The sequence below is a fragment of the Stegodyphus dumicola genome, chromosome 8, assembly GCF_044657685.1.
Source record: "Stegodyphus dumicola isolate Sdum_Otavi_A_Nest chromosome 8, ASM4465768v1".
In the NCBI taxonomy this organism is placed as follows: Eukaryota; Metazoa; Arthropoda; class Arachnida; order Araneae; family Eresidae; genus Stegodyphus; species Stegodyphus dumicola.
This window is the reverse complement of record NC_140775.1, coordinates 89,977,949-89,993,112: the sequence shown is the minus strand read 5'-3', so window position 1 is coordinate 89,993,112 and position 15,164 is coordinate 89,977,949. Positions and strand designations below refer to the sequence as shown.

At 35.7% G+C, this 15,164-nt stretch overlaps 1 protein-coding gene across 2 annotated transcripts in view; it reads left to right on the top strand.

Moving 5' to 3' along the window:
• LOC118198349 (uncharacterized) overlaps window positions 1–15,164 on the top strand; it is a 212,911-nt gene that overhangs the window by 168,090 nt on the left and 29,657 nt on the right. For both annotated transcript variants that reach the window (XM_085822108.1, XM_085822107.1), the window contains exons 10-11: window positions 419–610; window positions 2,778–14,822. In XM_085822108.1, the coding sequence (XP_085678234.1) occupies window positions 419–610; window positions 2,778–14,822 (12,237 nt within the window). The remainder of the gene's footprint in view (window positions 1–418; window positions 611–2,777; window positions 14,823–15,164) is intronic.

Below are 15,164 nucleotides of genomic sequence, written 5' to 3'. Positions count from 1 at the left end.
ATAAAATTTAATCTGAAAAGCATTCCGTTGCAGCTAGTGTAACTCAATTAAGTTCATAAGCAGTGTTCATATAATTAAAGGAAATTTTAAAAAAATAATTTTATTGGGACACTTTTAAATTTAAAAATTTATCATTTTTACTTTATTTAGCTTCGAGGCTCATATATCTCTTTTTTTTTCCTTTATTGGAAATTTGGTGACATATTTTACCAATTATTTTCCTTCATATAATTATTTCACACTTGATGTACCGAATCAGTTCGGTTGCAATATATTTACTAAATTACTAAAACTCTGTGTTACTTATATTATGATGGAAATTATTTTTCAGCTCTGACGTCCTGATTAATGCCTTTGTTTTTTTTTTTTCGAGAATAGCATATGGGAATATTATAATAATGAAATTTTACTTTCACAGGTATATGCCGTCAGAATGACGTTATTTATCAGAATAGAGAGGAAGTTCCATCTATAGATCCTTGCAGGCTAAACTGCAGGTGTGTGAACAGTGTAATAAAATGCGACCATGTAGAATGCATGTTATCACCACCAGGTACTAACTGCAAAGTGACAAGAGATCCAGAGGAATGCTGTCCGAAATACGTTTGTGGTATGTCCATCGCCAAGTCATTTATTTCTGATGCATTTGTGATTTAATTTATCTTTCAGGAATAACGTTTAATTGATAGCAAAGGGCTTAGGTGTTAGCGTATTTGCAATGCAATAAAAGTAAATAAATTTTGCATTACTTTGCTCGCAAGAATGACTTTTATCAAACTGGCATGTAATATTTAGCATTAGATTAAAAACTTTTCCATATGGGTTGGAGCTTCAATCCTGGCAACCACTTCTGTATTACACCATGAAAGGCAATTATTTCTTGTCATTTCTGTTGCGCGTTAATTGGATGTTTAACCTCTGTTATCTTATCTCATCAACGTTACTTGTATGTGCCATGACCAGCAGAATAGTTTCTCGCGTGAATAGTTTCTCTCAAAGAAGCTATGAAATTCTATCAACCCGAATTTAAGGCTTTCTAATTATGATTTAACTTCTAATATGGAAGAATCATTTCGTACATATGTTTCTAGGCTGTTTCAAAGATTATTTAAACAGTAGATTGATCTATTTCAACACAGCAGGCATTGCTAAGATATATTGTGAGTTCACATCGCTGGCAATACTACATTCTTGTCGACTACATCAACGGGCAGTAAAAGTTTCATGGACGTCTATTGTGGGTCAAGTGTAAATAATTATATGCCACTATTAAAATGTTCCAAACTTCTTACTTTGCAAGCAGGGATTTGTTTATGTTATCAACAACTAGCACAAAATTTGAAGTATTCGAAATATCCTTTTAAATAGTACCCCTTGATATCATTTGTTTTCATGGGGATCAAATTTTAAAAAAATATTGTTACAACAAAATGCAGCATGAGGATTTTCTTTAGATTGTAGCTGCAAGCGAAAACTTGTTCGCTACTACGTAAATGTAGATATTTCCTACTAATTAAGCCATATCGTTAAGAAATTATTTTTAGAGTTTATTCGTAGGTTATGAGAACTTTGTTGAATATATTTTAGAGCTTATCATTTATAATTAAACATTCGACATTATGCATGGAACTAACGTCAATTTCCTTTTAAAATAAAGTTTTTTAAAGCATTTCGAAAACTAATTAACAGAGAAAATATTTATCTTACACTATGCTCTAACTGCATTCTGTATACTAGTCATCTTTTAAATTGTATGAAGACAAATAGTTTTCTCGTTAACCAAGATTAATTGAATTTTCGGTTATAAAATAACTGAATACTATAGCGACAAAATTCGATCTGAGAGACAGTTTATTTTCCTTTCAGTGGCTAAAATGTTTCAAATATTTTTTCTTCACAAATACTGATTTATCTGGTGAATACTGTGTTTACCGAAAGAGTTCCATTAATTTTAGCGTTCTTTTAACAATACCCTGTGTGTAATAGATTAACTTTAAATGTTTGATCTTAATACAAACTATTCAAAGGTAACGCTGAATGCTGCATCCCATATATGAACTCTTTATGAGATGTAGAAAAATTAATTAGCAACGATATGAAAATTCGTAGTTTCAATTACTGAGTATTATTATTTCTTGTCGAATTGCTCTTTTCACTATGTGTTTGATTTCTTGTGAAATATATTCCATTAAAACACTTTTCTTCAGTGCATATTGTATTCGCGTGAAAACATAATAGAATATTTTAGAAGATATATTCTAAATCTGAAATTGTTTTAAACAAATTACTCGCAAATGTGATGAAAAGGTAGAAGTTTCGAGACAAATTTATTATAAATCACACATTATCAGTTTTTAAAATTTTACTTTTCATTTGTCATTACAATTTATGTTCGTCATAACGACCACTTGTTATAGTGATAATTCAATTACAACGATAAGCTCAATAATTAACGATCGTTACAACGAGCAACGAAAACTCTTCAGCTGATTAGAGCGTATCAAATGTTGTTGCAGCGATCACGGGTTATAACTTCCTTTTTGTGTAAGATCTTTATAACGAAAATCAGTTCCTAATTTGTACTGTGTATAATGTTGCAATAAAATCCATGCAAAATTCCCGTAAGACATGCATTTATTTAACATTCAAGAATTCTCTCGACTATAACATTAGAAATGTTTCAGTGCATATTTTATGCAGAAATAGAAAATTCAAATAAATCCTTATTATTTGTTTTAAAAATCTCCTAATATCTAATATTAAAATTTTATTTCCAGATACACCAGCTGATATAACTACTGCAAGTGATCAATTTACTCACATACCTACAGTAATTCAGCAAGAACAAGAACAAATAACTATTTCTGATGTACTTAAAGCCGCTGATAAAGGAAAGACAACGATCACGGAGAAGGCAGTTACTTCGAAGCAAGAACAAGAGGAAATAACATTTAAAGAAGAGAGCATCACAGAATCTGCGATTAAATTTACAACACTTTCTTCAAGTATATCTAGTCCGACCAAAGAAACGAGCCAGAAAGAAGTCGGAGAAGTGGATTTTACGCCAACTGTTATGTCATTCACTTCGACAGAAAGTAAAACTGAAGTTTCCGAAGCTAAAATTGCAACTGTGGTGTCCGAAGTTCCAGTAATGACGGGTGTTAAATCAACAGAATCAACCGAAGCCTCTAAATTTACAGACATAGAAAAGCCATCAAAAGCTACTGAATCCGTTGAAATAGTTACACTTGAAGATGGTAATGTAGTGACAGGAATGAAAGAAGAGACGACAGTTGCTTCCACGGTGAGATTCTCAACAGCAACTCCTTCAACTCTTACAGAATCTCCAAAGACTTCTATAATAATCAAAGAAGAAGAAATAGTTACACCGACAGCTATTAGTTTAACGACAACGTTAAAGGAAAGCTCAGAAGGTATATTTATTGAAGCAACTTCACGACCATCGGAAGAATTAGCTACTGACAGCGAAATCGAAATTAAAGCTGATGGAGCAAAAGCAACTTCAGTTGCAGAGGATATTACATCAATGAAGTCAACTACTGAAGAAGCTGTGACATCCAAGAGCACAGTTGAAATTACAGGAGTTGTGCAAGAAAACGGGACTGAAAGAACACAGAGTTTGGAAATTGAAATGTCAACTGCAGTAACCTCCCAGACAATCAGATACACAGAATCTGCATCAGGATTAACGGTCAAAGATGCAGGACCGTCAGAAGTTACAAAACTTGTCAGTGAAGGAATGACCACTAAACCCAAGGAGGTCGAATCGGTTACTCAACAAACTGCCAAAGAACATGCTTTTGAGGAATCTACATCAAAGTCAATAACTGAAACAGTAAAAACTTCAGATATCACTATTGAAGAGAAAGAGAAAGTTGGCATCGAAAGTGCTACAGTTGAAACTTTGGCTGCACAAACTACAGAAGGTCCTGCCGGATTTGATTCCACTCCTAAATTAGCAACGGAAATGTCAACAGTTGAAAATATATCAGAATCTGTCAGTGAAGAACTCAAAACTGAAAAGATGAAAGTTGAGGGTTTAACTTCAGAAACTTTAAAAGACCATGCTATTACAGAATTAGCTTCTAAATTAACAACTGTAGAAATTGAACCCACAACAGAAGTAACACAAGCTATCAGCGAAGAATTAAGTACTGAAATTGTGAGCATTCAGTCGTTAGCGCCCCAAACTGCTAAAGACACTGCAATCACAGGATCTACGCCTAAAACGACTAGAGAAACTTCCGTGTCTGTAGAAGAAATCACTAAAACTATCACAGACAGCGTAAGCACTGAGAAGGTGGACACTGAAACGTTATTAGCAGAAGCCACTACAGTTTTAGAATCTGCGCCTAAAGATGTAACACAAGTTACACCATCGGAAGGAACATCGAAAGCTATTAGTGATGAATTAAGCACCGAAGATGTGAAGGCGGTAGCATCAGATTCGCAAATTGCTAATGGATCAGAAATTGAAAAATCAAAATCAACAACTAAATTAGAAGAAATTTCAGACAAAATAATAAAAGATAAAGGTGAAGTCAGCACTGAAAGTGCTTTGATTATACAAGATGCAAAAGCCCCATCTCTATTTGATCATACACTTAAATCAACAACAGCTATTCCAACAGCTTCAGAAGGGATAACAGAATCTGTTAGTGTAAAACTCAGTACTGAAAAGATGAAAGATGAAGTACTGACTTCAGAAACTTCGGTTACAGAATCAGCATCTGAATTAACAATAGCAGAGGAAAAATCTACGAAACAAGTAACGCAAACTATAAGAGAAGAATTAAGTACTGAAATTATGGAAGTTCAGTCATTAGCACCCGAGATTGCCAAAGAAATTTCTGCGCCGAATGTAACCATACAAGCTGAAGTATCACCAGAAGAAGTTACAAACGTTGTCACAGAAAGGGTAAGCACTGAAAGTGTGGTGGCCAAAACATCAGATGCACGAGCTATAGAAACTACTTCAGTCATAGGTTATACATCCGAATTTAAAACAGAAAGTACACAACCATCTGAAAAGACAACAAAACCTATTATCGAGGAATTCAGCCCGGAAGGATTGAAGATTGAAGCAGTTACTTCACAAACTACCAAAGAACCTGAAACTTTAGAATTAACATCTAAATTAAGTACAGAAAAAATAATACCTTCAATAGAAACAACAAAGGTTACTAGCAGTGAAGTTATTACGGAGATTACACAGGCTGGAACAATAGTTGCTGAACTGACAACAGTACCCACAATTTTTAGTTCCACATCTAAAATATTGACAACCGACGCAGTATCACATGAAACAACTATCAAAGTTACAGAGAAACTAAGCCTTGAAACATTAGAACCTGAATCAATCGTTCCCGAAACTGCTACAGAATTAGAGATTATGAGTTCTACTCCTAAATCAACAGCTGAGATGATATCAGAAGAAGCAACAAAATCTATAAGCGAAAGTACGGAAAGCGTGAAAATTGAATTATTTACTTCACAAGCTGCAAAAGAGCCTGGAAGTTTAGAATCTGATTTGAAATCAACAATAGGAGGAGAATCTACAGAGAAAACAACGAAAATTACCACCAAGAAAACAAGCACAGAAATTTCTGAAGATGAAACAATTCCTCTTCCAACTACGAAAGAGCATGTGTTTGTTAAATCCATAACAACAGAAGCGGCTTCGCCTGCTAGAGAAACAACAAAATCAGTTAGTCAAGAAGAAAGCACTGACTTTGCAGACACTGAAGCTACTATTCCTATCAACCTTGACTCTACATTTAAACTAACAACTGGAGATGTAACATCTTCAGACGAAGCTCCGGAAGCTGTTAGTAAAGACACAGACACTGAAAGTGCGTACATGGAATCATTCACTACCAGAGTAACCAAAGAACCTGCTACGTCAAAATTAACAACTGAAGAAGCAGAATCTACAAAAGAACCAACAAAAGTTGTTAGTACAGAAACTATTGAAGCTAAAATAGTTACTCCACAAACTAGCAAAGAATCTGTTTCTAAATTAGCAACTAAGATGACTACGGAATCAACTGAAACTGTAAGAGAAATAACGAAAGCTGAAAGTGAAGAAACAAGTAGTCACAGTGCAGATATTGAAACACTGGAAGCGGAAACTACTGAAATGCCAAAAATTCTTGACTTTACATCTGAATTAACAACTGACACTGCAGAATCTTTAGAAGAAGGAACGAAAGCTGTTAGTCTGGATTTAGAGGCTAAACCATTTACTTTACATTCTACCCAAGATACTGCTATTATAGAGACTACGTCGGAATTAGCACCGAAAGAAACAGAATCTTCAAAAGAATCAACAAGTTTTGTTAGTGAAGTAGTAAGCGAAAAGGTTTCCGATACTGAGTCAGTCGTTCCTCAAACTGCCAAGAAAACTACAGTTTTTGAAATGACAACTAAATTAACAACAAAAGCAGCTGAACCTTTAGGACAAACAACACAATTTGTAAGTGAAGAAGCAAGCACTTTCAGTGTGGGTACTGAAATTAAGGAAAGTGAAACTACTGAAGTTCCCTCACTTCTTGATTATACATCTAAATTGGCAACTCAAACAATAGAATCTTCAAAAGAAGTGACGAAACCTCTCATTACTATCGAAGGATTTGAATCATCTACTGAGCATGCCGTTACGGAATTAACATCGAGATTAACAACCGAACAAAAAACACCTACACAAGAAACAACAAAAATTACCGAAGATGTAAGCACGAGAACGCTTTCACCTCAAACTATCACAGCTGTTGCAACATCAGCTATAGTAACAACAGAAAAATCTTCGTCTATGGCAATAACATCAAAAGATATAAGTGAAGAAATAAGCACTGTCAGTGCGGATACTGAAATGAAAGTTGCTGAAACAACTAAGCCTACTGTGCTAGATATATCATCTAAATTGACAATCGAAGAAACAGAACTTTCAGAAGGTACGACATATTTTAGTAAAGATCTTATTACCGAAAGTTTTGAGACTGAATCAGTTACTCCTCAAACTAAAGAATCCACTGTTACAGAAATTACATCAAAATTAACAACTGACGAATCAACAAACGAAGCTGATGGAATAATCACGAAAATAAGTGAAGATACATCACTTGCCTCTCAAACTGTCAAGGAACCAATAGTTATTGAATCTACAGTTAAATTAACAACTGAAGCGGACGTACATTTAGAAGAAACAACGAAGTCCATGAAAGAGGATGGAAGAACTGTCAGTGTGGTTACAGAAACAGTAAAAGCTGAAGCTACTAAAGCTCCCGTAATCGAAGACGCTACATCTAAATTAGTAACCGAGAAAGCAAAATCACCAGAAGAATTAACGGAAAGTGATAGCAAAGATCTAATCACAGACAGTATGGTTGTTGATTCATTTACTACTCAAACTTCCAGAAAACCTTCAATTGTAGAACTTACATCGAAAGTGACTATCGACGAAGCAAAATCTACCACAGAAGCGGCAGAACTGGTTAGTGGAGAAGTACGTACAAAAACTCTCACAGCTGAATCAGTTGCTCCACAGACTGCCAAAGAGGCTATAGCTGTTGAATCAACAACCAAATTAACCACCGAAAAGGCTACAGGTTTCGGAGAAACAACAAAAGTTGTTACCGAAGAACCAAGCACTCTAGTCTCTGAAATATTGAAAACCGAAGCTACAAAATCATCTGCAGTCTTTGAGTCTACTTTTAAATTGACAACAAAACTAGTACCATCTTCAGAAGAGGCAACACAAGTCATTAGTACAGATTTAAGTCCAGAAGCTATCGAGACTCAGTCATTTACTCCCAAAACAACCGAAGTACCTATTATTGTTGAATCTACCTCGAAAGTAACAGTTCAAAAAACGGAAGTTACGGAAGAAACAATAAAACATATTAGTGAAGAAGTAAGTACTGAAACTGCAAAAACTGAAACAATTGTACCGCATACTGCCAAAGAACCTGAGCATGTTGAATCCACAACTAAATTAGCAACAGAAGTGGCTGCACCTTTAGGAGGAGAAACAAAATCTGAAGAGGTAGCTACTTCTAGTGTAGATATTGAAATATTACATACTGAAGCTACTAAACCTCCTAGTTTTGACATTGCATCTAAATTAGGAACTGAAAAAACAGAACCTTCCGAAAGTACAACAGAACTTTCTAGCAAACATATAAGCACCGAAACTGCGGAATTTGAACTGTCTACATCAAAAGCTTCTGAACAACCTGTTGTTGTGGAGTCTACGACGAAATTAACCATTGAAGAAACAGAATCTTTAGAAAGCAAAACAGAAACTTCTAGCAAAGATATAACTACCCAAACTTCAGAATTCGAATCTGCTACTGTGAAATCTACAACAAAACTAACATTAAAAGAAGCAGAACCTACAAAAGAATCAACACAAATTATTAGCTTAGATGTAAGTGCAGAAACTATTGAAGCTGAATCGATTGCTCCACAAACTACTAAGAAACCTTCGGTTTCAAAATCAACAACCAAGTTCACAACGGAATCGTCTGCAGCTGTAACGGAAACAACGAAAGTTATTAGTGAGGAAACAAGCATACACAGTGTGGATATTGAAACAAAGGAAGCTGAAGCGACTAAACCACCTGAAAAATCGATTGAAGAACCAGCAGCAGTGGCAAGCGTAGATGTGACTTACACAACATCCAAAACTAAGTCTATTATTTCTCAAACATCCAAAGAACCTCTTACTGTTGAATCCACGGTTAAGTTAACTACAGAAGTTAGCTCTCTTGCAGCAGAAACGACAAAATCCGTTTCAGAAGAAGAAAGCTCTTCCAGTGTGCTAGAAACAGAAGCTACTAAAGCTCCAGAAATCCTTGAATTTACATCTACTTTAACATCTAAAGAAATAAAATCTTCAGAGCTAACGAAAGCAGTTAGCGAAGACATAAGTACCGAAAATGTAATTACTGAATCATTCCGTCCACAGACTGGCAGTGAATCTGTTACTATGAAAACAACCTCAGAATTAATAATCCAAGACGTAAAATCTACAACAGAAACATCAAAGACCGTTAGTGAAGAACTAAGCATAAAATCTCTTGAAGATGAAACAATTGTCCCACAAACTTCAACTGTTGAAGTCACAAGCAAACCAACAACGAATGCCATTGGCTTTTCGGGCAAAGAGACATCAGCTACTCACACAATGAAAACATCTGCAATTACAGAATCTATATCTGAATTAACAACAGAAGCTACAGTGTTACCGAAAGAAATAATAAAAGATATTGGTGATGATGCTATAAGCACTGAAAGCGAGATAGTTGGAACATTCCTTTCAGAAACTACAAAAGCACCTACCATTTCTGAATTTGATGCAGAAGAACCAAGCACAGAGAGTGTGGGAGCTCAATTCCTTGCTTCAAGAACTACTAAAAAACCCACATTTGTACAAGATATATCTAAATTAACTACGGAAGCCGCTGAATCTGTAACCATAACATCTACAAGTGTTGAATCTTCATCTCACTTAACGTCAGAAGTGAAAGCGGAAGGCCCTGAAATTATTTCATCAACATTTAAACCATCCTCCAAAAAAGCAACTGTGGTACCTTTAGAAGAAACAAGATCTGTCAGTGAAATGACAAGCACAGATGCTGTGGATATTAAATCAATTACACAAAGTACTTCTGAAGAGCCTACGTCTGTATTAACAAGACTAGATGAGGCTTCAGGAGAAACAACTAGAGCCGTTGTGGAAGACATAACTCATGAATTAAGAACAGCCACAACCAAACTTTCAGAAGAAATATATACGCATGAAGCAGAAGTTAAATTAACTACTTTCCGTCCTGCCGATACGGAAGAGACAACTAAGCCTGAAATTAAAATAATAACTGAATTACCAGTAACACCTGATGAAGAAACTTGGAAATCTGAAATTAAAAATCAAACTAAAGAGACAGCAGAAACTGATACTAAATTGCCTAAATTTACAACTGTGGAAGTTATTTCTTCAGAAACTACTTCGAGCACTGAAAGTGAAACATTTACAAAGCAGCCAACAGTAAGTACTGCGTTTTCTACAGAAGCGTTGAAAATAGAAGTAACGCATAAATTGCCATCAACATCTCCAGAAGTTGACGACGAGATACATGAGTTAACTACACTAAAAACGCTATCCAAAATAACACAAAAATCTGAAGCTGAAGATGCGGCATTTAAATTAACTACAAAAAGCGACATATTTACAGAAGCACCCAAAATAGCTCTATCCGAAATAACTGAAGTACCATTTCAAAAAGTAACAGAATCTGCTTTATTGGAAGAAACAACATTTAAAACTATTACGGAAGATATAGAGCAGATTACAAAAATAACAACTTTATCGCAAACAATAAAATCTTCTGAAACTCCTAAGAGCACACCTGAATTTGAAATTGAACATCCTATGACTTTAAAGCATACAGAAATAGATTCTGAAGCTCTAGAAACAACTAAATATATGGCCGGGGTGACGTCCAAGACCACGGCATTTGCTTCACTAGATGATTCAGGAACAATAGCATCAATTACGCAAGCAGCAGTAACGGAAAAACAATCTCTACCCGAATTAATTACTAAAGCAGAAACTGTTTCAGAAGACTTTAAAATTGTAACATCTCCAACTGCTAATGCAACAGGTTCCGAAATACCAACAACAGATGCAACAGAAATCGTGGAAGATGAGTCTACTTCTAAATTGACAACAAAGGTCTATAGTACAACTGCTGAAGACGGCACGCCAGTCACTAGTACAACAGATGTTCAAGCCAAAGTTCTGACACCTAAGATTACAACAGGAGAGACTTTCACAGAACGTATGAGAACTGAACTCTTTGATGACACAGTATCAACGGATATTGAGCCATTATCATCGAAATTTGCAACAGAAGTATCCTCAAAGGTACCAGAAACCAAAGTTTCAACTCCTGTGACAACAGTGGCTGAAGGAGAAGTATCGCGATCAACAACCAAAACTGAGGATTCAAAAAGTTCAGATATCATAAAGACTACAACAAAATATCCTCCAATTGAGGATGTTACTTTGATAGTAACGATGGAGAAAGACAGGGAAGAATTTGAAACATCATCGATTCAGACAATGACAGAAATTGTAGAATCGACACAAAAATCAAAAATAACTTCAGAAGTGGCATATACTGAAACACCCCTAGCAACAAAAGGTGGCGAAGTGCAGGATGTGACATCGAATTTCACATTGCCTGAAATCGATATTACAGAACAGGCGAAAACTAAATCAGCCACTGAACAACCAACGACAGCAACTGATATTCTACCTACAATAAAATCAATTCCATCCGAAATGCCAGAAACAGCCATTCCGGATGCACATTCCATTTCGGAAGACGAAGATATAACAAGCAAATTAATCTTTACGGAAAGTACAGATACAAAAGTCTCCTCTGTACAAACAATGGAAGATATCGGAATCGAATCTACAAAAGAAATCATGAAAGAAACAATTTCAGATTTCTTTGAAACTGAAATGTCAACTTTACAACCTACTAAGATTGCAGCTCAGGATGAAGACGCACCAACTGTACACACAACGACAGCTGATGATATTAAAACTCCAAGTCCTACAACTGCTCATGTAACAGAAGCTGCAGAAAGCCATAAAACTGTGTCAACAACGAAAGCTCCACAAACTGAAGACAAAAAGCAGGAAACAACAACTGTATTTACCGCTTCGACAGAACAAATGGAAGCGGAAACAGAGAAAACAGAAACAACGCTTGATGAGGAACTAGAAGAGTTTAAATTAAAACTATCATCTCAGTTTGCGCCCTTCTCGGAAGATTTAGATATTGAAACTTCATCAATTTTGCCATTGGAAACTGAATATGAATCTACTGCGATAAGCACGGAACTTATCGAATCTTCAAAACCTCCGGTTAGTGAAAGTCCAGCGGCGGAAGAAGTGAAAATTACTAAAGTTGAGGAACCATCAGAACCATCCAAAATTTCCACATCCATTGCAACCGAAACAAGTGCAGAGACTATTCATACATCAAAACATGAAACAACAACATTAAAATTACCTACAACCTCGCAAGAGGAATACATCGTTAGAAAAACTACGGGTTCAGAAATAACTGAAGTGACAACAGTAGGATTTACTCAACCTGAAGAAACGAAAAAGACTGAAAAACCGACGACTGAGATATCTATATCTGCTGAAACAATTCGGGCTGCTAATGAAGAAGAGTTGATAAAAACACGTTTAACAACACTTACTGAAATTTCTGCAACTGGAGATGCAATCGAAAAAGAAACAGCAGAAGTTTCTGTCATATCCGAAGAGACTATACTAAGTAACCGAACTTTTGCTGCGGATGCTATGCTTGCACATTCTACTATTGCTATGAGTACTATAACTGAAGGTTCCCAAACAAAAACAGAAGAAAGCACTATCTCAGATTTTTCATTATCGTCTGCAACACCTTCCCCATCTGAAGAAAGCACGAGATCATTTTCAACTGAAGGTACATCAGAAACAACGAAAACAGACGAAACTATATTTAAAGAAACAAGCAGTATAACAGAAAAAGCAAAACAAGATTACAGAACTACTCTAGCTACATTACCTTCCACTCGACATATCATAGCAGAAGCTGACGTTTCAACTGAAAAGCTTGAAGCAACTTCCGAACAAACAGAAGTCGTCACTCAGTTTACTTCAACATCAAAGGAATTCATTTCATCCCCTGAAACTGATACGGATATAGATGTAGCTACAAAACTGGATACGCTTCATCCTACTACTTTAGATTCCAATATAACTACATATACTGAGGAGACGCCGTCTGATTTCAAATCTATATCTACAATATCAGAAGCATTTCCTAGTCAGATTTCTACAATATCTGCTGAAGAAATAAATGAAACCCAAATGGAATTAGACAAAATGCAAACTTTATCGAAGCTCGCAATTGCAACCGAAAGATTTACAGCAGACATTACATCAATTGTAAGTTCAACGAACGTTGTTTTCGAGGAGACCTCATCTACATCCACTGTGCATACACCTACGGAAACGGTATCTGAAGTAACTTCTCAAGATCAGACTTCACTCGATTCAATTTCAGCCGTCTCACTAAAAGATATAAAAGACGTAACGTCAGTAATCGCAACTACTACCTATTCTGAAACAACAGTCCATGAATCTTCTACCACTACAAAATCAGTTGACGTTTTAAGTGAAAGAGATACCAAAAAAGGTGAGACTGTAACGCCTGAAACGAAATTAATTAAAGAAGAAGTAGCGTCGACATTATCGCTAGAAAACGGAACAATAGAATCGAGTCCTGCAGTCAGTACTTCATTAGAGATTTTAGGATTAACTGGAAAATCTACAACAGCTGACAAAACTATAAGTACGGATATTGGAGACTTTTCAACTTCAACCTTGAAGCAAGAAATTACCACTAAAGACGATGCTACTCGTAAGACAAGTTTAGAAGACATTACAGAATCTTCACAACCAGAAAAAATTACTACATCGCATACCGAAATGGAAGCTGAAAAGGTAAATATGACGTTTGATGAATTTAGCTCGTCGGCAACACTTAAGATTTTAACAGAAGGAATATCCGAAATTTCCACGTTTGGAAGTACAGAAATAGGAGAACAAGCAAAATCTTCAGTAACAAAAATATCTACTGAAGTCCTAGCAGCTGAAGAAACAACCAAAGTGCCCGACATAAGTAAAAGCACAAAATTTGTAAGTGATGAAGTAACAGAAAAATTTATTACAGCTGAAACAAAAGCAGTTGAAGCCACAGTATCAGTTACAGGTACTTACCCAGAAATGACAAGTATTTCATCAACTGAAATGCAGATTTTGCATGAAGTCACTACTCCAGCCGGAATATTTTCTGAGAAAGAGGAGACAGATGTGTCAGAATTCACATCACGTACCGTTTCTAAAGAAGTATCTGTTGATGCTGAAGGTACTTCTGTAAAACTGCCTGTTTCAACAGAAATTATAACTGAATCAACAGCTATCCTTATGAAGACCACTTCTGAAACAAAGCCAGATGTCAAAGCTGCAGATGATGTAACAATGATTTGGAAGACGGAACAAACTTCTGAGGCAGAAGAAAGCTCGAAAACAGTTGATTCTGAAACTACATTAGCGCTTAAAACATCTTCTGCCAGTGATCATTTTAGAAGTACAGGTATTTTTATTTCTGAAAAACCGTCTATTACTGGAGTAGAAACGACAGAAATGATGGTCAGTACACCATTAACTCGTATAACAGAAAAAACAACTGAAAGTGTTTCTGAAGAAGAAAACATTACAACCATTTTTGAAGTCATTCCAGAAAAAGAAAAAATACCCACTACTGTAACATCAATACATGAAGAAAAGGTGTCGGAACAAACTCTACGTTCTTCGACTGATAGGATATCCACAACAGAAACAGCATTTCCTTTAGTCTCTAAAATTTCAGTCGAAGATGAAACATCAACTGACGAAAAGATTTTGTCTACTTCAGAGGAAGCTGAGAAACGAGAGACTGGCGCAGATGTGCCTATTATATCCACCACTGATTCAAGACGTTTTGAGAGTACAGTCAAAGTAACAGAACCTACATCTTTAGTTACGGAATCAACATCATCAACAGCAACCACGCCTTATCCAGAGGCAGTTGAGACAGAGGCGATAGGTGTTGCCGTAACAACAGAAACCTCAGAAGGACCATCTACAAAAGGTTTAACTGAAATAGAAGAAGGAGAGACTGTAACGGAAAGTAAGTTCATTGGATTTATAACTTTTGATTCATTCCGCAAAATATATGTCATTAAAAGGAATTGAGCTACATAAAGAAATGAAATATACGGTGTTTAAAAAATATTGCACATCTAAATATTTCTTGAATAATTAGTTGCAGATTAAGAGTTCCAACTGTTTAAGAAATGAGTCAAATACGATAGTCTTTTGGATTGCCACGTTTTGGGTTACGTGATGCATATTGTTGCGTGCGTACGGGTTCGTTATGAAGTGAATGCACAAGTCCGATGAAAAATGAACAAAACTTTTTATTATCACAACAAAAATGCTTAAATTTTCTCAAATTATCATGCAGTATTAC